This window comes from Gossypium hirsutum, chromosome A03, assembly GCF_007990345.1.
Source record: "Gossypium hirsutum isolate 1008001.06 chromosome A03, Gossypium_hirsutum_v2.1, whole genome shotgun sequence".
In the NCBI taxonomy this organism is placed as follows: Eukaryota; Viridiplantae; Streptophyta; class Magnoliopsida; order Malvales; family Malvaceae; genus Gossypium; species Gossypium hirsutum.
The window spans coordinates 112,639,418-112,645,483 of NC_053426.1; the positions used below are offsets into that span (position 1 = coordinate 112,639,418).

Sequence of the window (6,066 nt, forward strand, 5' to 3'; positions counted from 1 at the left end):
AATAATCTAAACACTTGAAAGTCTCGACTTTCACTTTGTTAATACTACCAAAATCTTATCGACTAATAATCCATAATTCGAAATGAAAATTGATAAATTTATGTTTAAAATTTTTAAATTGATATTATATAGAAAAATCTTAAAAGAAAATTATCAAAATAATCGCAAAAGATTCACTAAATCCTAAATCCTCTTTCTAGAAGTATATATCTAAGTGGTTGATACCAAGAACATTATGGAGTCATACCTAATATTGTTTCTAGAACAATTAGTAGTTTAATTGGGGTTCTTTTTCTTAAATTATGAGTTTAGCTTTTCATGAAATCAACATTCGAACTTCCTAGCTTCATCAAGGGGCGATGTTCGATAAATAAATTAGTATAAAGACACATGTTTTTCACTATATTAATATATATACACTCAAAATTAGTGGTGGAGTTAATAAGGGTAGGTAGTGACTTTTACCCCGTAAAAATGGTATAATTATTTTATAATTTTTTTTAAAATTTGTTGCATCCCTTCTAAAATATGACACGTGACTAGTTATGAGAGAAACTAACGAAAGCCTTCCGTGAACCTCCCGTGGATAATGAATCTTTATGGATGACCTATGGATCATCTGTAGGGAATCTTCTATAAACTGTCTGTGGATGACGAACCACTATAGATAGTTTGTGAACCTTCTAAATAGATCGTCCATGTGAGACTCGTCTATGAACTTTTAAGTAATCATCATTAAGAGTCTGCTGCAGATTCTTGTGGGGGACATATAAGTATAACAATTTTATACAACCCCAAGAATAAAGAATGTCAAAGTATGACCATGCAGTACGTTCCATGACGACAACAAACTTACAACGATCCTACCGCCTCGCCAAGTAAATAAAGAAAAACCTTATAAAAAAACTAGTTTTTTTTTATTGTATTAGCATTCGATTAAATCATAACATCAATCCAATCTTATAAATATTCACTTTATGAATGTAATTAATGAATGATTAATTATTTATAAATAAAAATAAAAATAATTAATTAATTATAATTTAATATAATTAATAAAAATTATTTTTATATAAAATTAATAAAAATTCGTAAATAATAGAATTTAAACTTAAAATCCTCACATTACCATTTCAACCAGGTTTTATTTAATTCTTATATAAATTTTTATAAATATAATTTTTACATATTTTTTTAAACTCATAAATGTTTAGAATCTAATATATAATAATCTCTTAACATCACTTATAACATTAAAAACTCTATTATGCAATTTCATAAAATTAGACTCTCTTTGATATAATTAGATTCCATGCATGGCTTGCCCCGCGACGAGTGTATTTTTCTTTATATTGTACAATTATTTATATTTGTATTTTCGCTGGTTTATAATTTGTTGTATATAAATTTTAATACGAGTTAGCAGAATCAGAGAATCTCGTCGAAGTTCTTAAAAGATAAATCATGCACGTTACATATAATGACTCGTCAAGAAATTTTATATTTTGTGTTTGATGAGATTTTAACCCATAATCGATAGCATACAAGACATTATTTGGGTGAGAATAGCTCAAGTGATAACACTCTCACCCATTAATACACTATAAGCTTTAGGCATGAGTTCGAGGTAAAGCATACGCGATGTGTATTATTTCTCCTATCAAGTACCCAATAAAGTATTTCTACTCATTAAAATCATTATCGATGCCACTTTAAGTATTCGGACTCACAATAAAATTTAAAAAAAAAATCCCATAAAATAAATATCAAATCAATAAAAGATCCAACAGTTCGAACTAAGGACACCTCATAATTTCTCCCCAAGAAACCTAGCTCCTTCAAGATATACATTAAACCATATGTAAAGACAAAATTAGAAAGATTTTTAAGCTAATAATAAGCTATAACATCCTTCTCATTTTTCTCATCATCTACCACCTAATTTTCCAAAGAAAAAGAAAACCCAGAGTTCCTCTTATTTCGTTTCCAAACTTCTAAAATCCAGGAAACCAGATTTCAGCCCCAAGAAATCATAACCATTACCATTGTTCTTGCTCTTGCTTTTGTCCATGCTACTGCTCATGATTGGCTCTGTGGGGGGACTGATTCTCAAGTCCAAATTCAAGTCTGGGATTTTCTTCATCTCATCATCATCATCTTTGTTGATGAATTCATTAGGATTTTTAATATCATAATTGCTGTCTTCTTTGTTATCTTCATAATTAACGCCATTGCAACATATTGTATTTGCAACATGACGTGCAGTGCTTTCATTGAGTTGCTTATGAGTCAAGGGATCGACCCCTCGGTTCAATAGCTTCCTTCTTATATGTGTGTTCCAGTAGTTCTTTATCTCGTTATCTGTTCTTCCTGGTAATCTCGCAGCTATAAGTGACCACCTATATAAAAAACAAGAAAAAAAAGTTTAATTTATTATTTGGTACCTGCTTTGAATTCAATGTTCAATTTAGTATCTAGATTTGGTTTCAATGTTGGTACCGAATTTTTCAATTTGGTACTTGAGTTTTTTTTCTTGGTTAATTACCTGAGTTTGGCTTTGAAGTTTAACTTTTTTTTTATCTAAATTAAGTACCTATCAAATTGAACATTAAAGTTAAACTTAATATCAAATTGGGACAAAAAAAACTTGACTTGGGTATCTTATTCCATCAATATTTTGGAAATATTTATAAACTAATTGCACCCAATGTTCCCAAAATTATGATGTAGATTTTAAATCAATTCTTAAATTTCGAAACATTTTTAATCGAGTCCTCAAATTACCACCATCATATAAATCAAAAAGCCCTTTATGTAGCATAGTTATCAGCCTAAAGATGGTGATTGAACTGATGGAACGATCTGATTGATATAATACTACTATGAGCAACCAAAGTTCCAATTAAGATGAAAATGGGAGGGTATACTTACTTATTACCAAGAAGGCTATGAAGCTTGATAATGAGTTCATCTTCATCCTCAGTGAAATTGCCTCGTTTAAGGTCAGGTCTTAAATAGTTGATCCACCGAAGCCGACAGCTTTTTCCGCAACGAAGAAGGCCGGCGGCTTTAGGAAGGGAACGCCAACAACCTTCGCCGTGGGCTCGGATATAAGCGATGAGGCGGTCATCTTCTTCTTTGGTCCATGCACCTTTGTTTGTATGAGCTTTCTCACAACATGGAGACCTTCCCATTTGATTTCAGCAATAAACCCACAGCAACGTATATATATATAGTACATATAAATATACAAATTAAAGTTGTTTTTCAGTATATATATAGAGAGAGAGAGGGAGAGAGAGAGAGAGTTTTTATAAAGTAGTAGGCTGGTCCTGAACCACAGCTTTAGAAGTGGTTTTATAGACTTCTTACTACTATTGCAGCATTCGAATCCGAAAATTTCATCTGATTAATTTTAATTTTAATTTTAATTTTAATTTATTCATTGATTTTTAAAAATTAATAATTCAAATTGATTCGAATAAAGTAAATTGAACTTAAGCTAATTCGAACTTAAATTATTCAAATAAGTAATCAAAAATTATTAAAATTAAAATATGATCTGAGTTTATAATAATCTGATTTGATAACTCAAAACTTTAAATTTGAATTATTTGAATTTGAAAGGAATTATTAACAATTCAGTAGTGAGACACAACTGAATTATTGACAGTGCCTTCTCATCAAGTTCCTCCCACTCTGTCTGATTCGCATCCACGAGCCTTTTCCTTATAATAACATTTTTCAAACCGTTCTAAATTAGATTTGTCGTCATCTGAGCTTGCCATAAGTTGAAATTTGTGATCCCATCGAAATTTTCGATATCATACCTCATTGTCATCTCTAAATGGGTTGAATGCAAAAATCGAACCAAGCTCTGATACTAGTTTGTTGGATCGAACCCAAGTTATGCAACTAATAAATGCAAATCAAGAAAATTAGAAACAAATATTTATGTGAAAAAAACTCTTCTGAATAGGATAAAAAATCACGAGCAAAGAAAAGTTTCACTAAAACAGCAAAAATTGAAAAGAGGAGTACAAGATGGAAAATCAAATAAACCCTGAACTTTAAATACAAAGATTCTCTGAAATTCTCAAAAACTCTCTCTTAATTTTGTTGTTATTATTCTAAACTATCTAGGGTTGCTAAATGATCTATTTCTAGGTTGAAATTCGTGTAAAGAAAATATGACTAAAACATATCTAAAATAAACAGAGTTAGACTGGAAAAATATGACAAAGTTTAACTAAGAGAAAAAACTCGGTTGAGTAGGAAACACGTCACCACGCCGTGACGTGGCATACTGCCTTGTTGAGATGTCCTTCATCGCGTCATTAAGACATGGCGAATCGTCTCGTCGTGACGTTGAGACGTCAACTCTTCCTCGTCTCAACGTCAACTCTATTTCGTCCAAAATACGAGACACACTCCACAATAGGTAATATCCTTATAGCGCAAGAAGCTATACATTTGATGTGGATTTGTAAGAAGAAAGTGGGTTGGAGGCAATAAAAGTATACTTGGAAAAGGCTTAAGATAGAATCTAATGGGATTTTATGAATGATACATTGGTTGATGTGGGTTTTTCTACTAGAATGAATGATCAATTTTATTATGAATTGTATTTCTTTGTCTTCTATACAAGTTTTATGGAACATTACTTTAACTAAAAAACTTTTCCATCTACGGGAATTCGTCAAAAAAATCCTTTATCTCCCTATTTATTCATCTTATACATAAAACTGACTTCAACATAATATTCGAAAAGCAATATCAAAAGGATCTTGAAAACTGTTACACTTGGGAATTGGTAGTCCCAAATTATCACTTTTTTTTTTCCCATGATTTGGTCTTATTTGTCAAGCATCAATGGATGAAGCCTTGATGGTGCACAGAATATGATTTACCATATCATATAATGCATGAAAGAGAATCTTAAATAATATAAAGAGATTTAAAAAAAAAAAAAGTGGGTTTCTAGAAGATTTGGAAGTTGGGTTTTGGTTGTTTGTGGACTTTGGTTCACCTGCCATTTTTTTTTTCACTTGTTTTTAATATAAAATAATTGTTTAAAAAAATATTTTTTATTTTAATTTAATAAAATTAATATCAAATGTAAAAAGTGGGTTTATATTTGATTTTTTTTAAGTTAAAGATGTAGATAATATATTTAAATAATTATAATAAAAATCACTAATTATAAAGCATCATCGTACTAATAATTAAAATATATTTTATTTTAAATTACAAGTAATTATTTGTACACAAATGGTGAAAATTTATAAGTTTAATCGTATGCTAATTTTGTCCAAGTTTATTTTCATTTTGGTCCGGGTATATTTTAAATGTTTCATAATCTCTTCCAAACCTATAAATAGAAGGATAATGTACCTTTATTCACTCGAATTCATGTTCTCTTATATGGACAACAATATTTATGTCAATCGAAATAATACTCGATCGATATATATATATATATATGACTTTTTGTTTTAATATTTGGCTCAAATTTGCATATGAGTATTTCTTACTTACACACCAACCACCACACAGTATAACTTTTTCACCTACTTCATATATTTTTTATATATATCACATGATATAACATTTTATAAATATATGTATATATATATATATCACAATTCACCTACTTTTTCACCTTTCCGACTGTCCAACACTGGCCTCACGTTTGACGTTAGAAATTACATGGGGGAGGCACCATTTGAGATTTTTTTATTATTATTTAGACTTTATACTATAATTATATTATAGCATAAAATCAAAAGATTATAAAATATAAACGAGATAAAAACCGAATAATTTAAATTAAAACAGCACATGATACGATTAGAAATTCTATATAATAATTGCATACGATAGAACTTGAATTTAAATATATAAAACTCAGAATTTCAATTTTTACTGATAATGTCTAAGCTTTATTGGCACCATTTGAGCTTCGGATTAAGATTAGGTCATTATTCTGTAATTATATCAAGTCTAATATTGTTGATTATGAGTTAATTGCACTAAATGTCTTGGAATTGTTATCTAGATTTTAAA

At 29.4% G+C, this 6,066-nt stretch overlaps 1 protein-coding gene across 1 annotated transcript; it reads right to left on the reverse strand.

Moving 5' to 3' along the window:
• Nucleotides 1-1,740: 1,740 nt before the first annotated feature.
• Nucleotides 1,741-3,323, reverse strand: LOC107927859 (MYB-like transcription factor 4). Its single transcript, XM_016858985.2, has 2 exons — nt 2,932-3,323; nt 1,741-2,399 (listed from the first exon to the last, which is right to left on the reverse strand). The coding sequence occupies exons 1-2, from the start codon at nt 3,192-3,194 to the stop codon at nt 1,976-1,978; spliced, it is 687 nt and encodes a 228-aa protein (XP_016714474.1). The 5' UTR covers nt 3,195-3,323; the 3' UTR covers nt 1,741-1,975.
• Between the last annotated feature and the right edge of the window lie 2,743 nt (nt 3,324-6,066).

Bases quoted from the DNA above. Each gene is read 5' to 3' on its own strand.
- LOC107927859 (XM_016858985.2), bottom strand. From the start codon at position 3,194: ATGGGAAGGTCTCCATGTTGTGAGAAAGCTCATACAAACAAAGGTGCA. The intron at 2,400-2,931 runs GTAAGTATACCC...TTTTTTATATAG, and splicing joins CATAGCCTTCTTGGTAATAA to GTGGTCACTTATAGCTGCGA.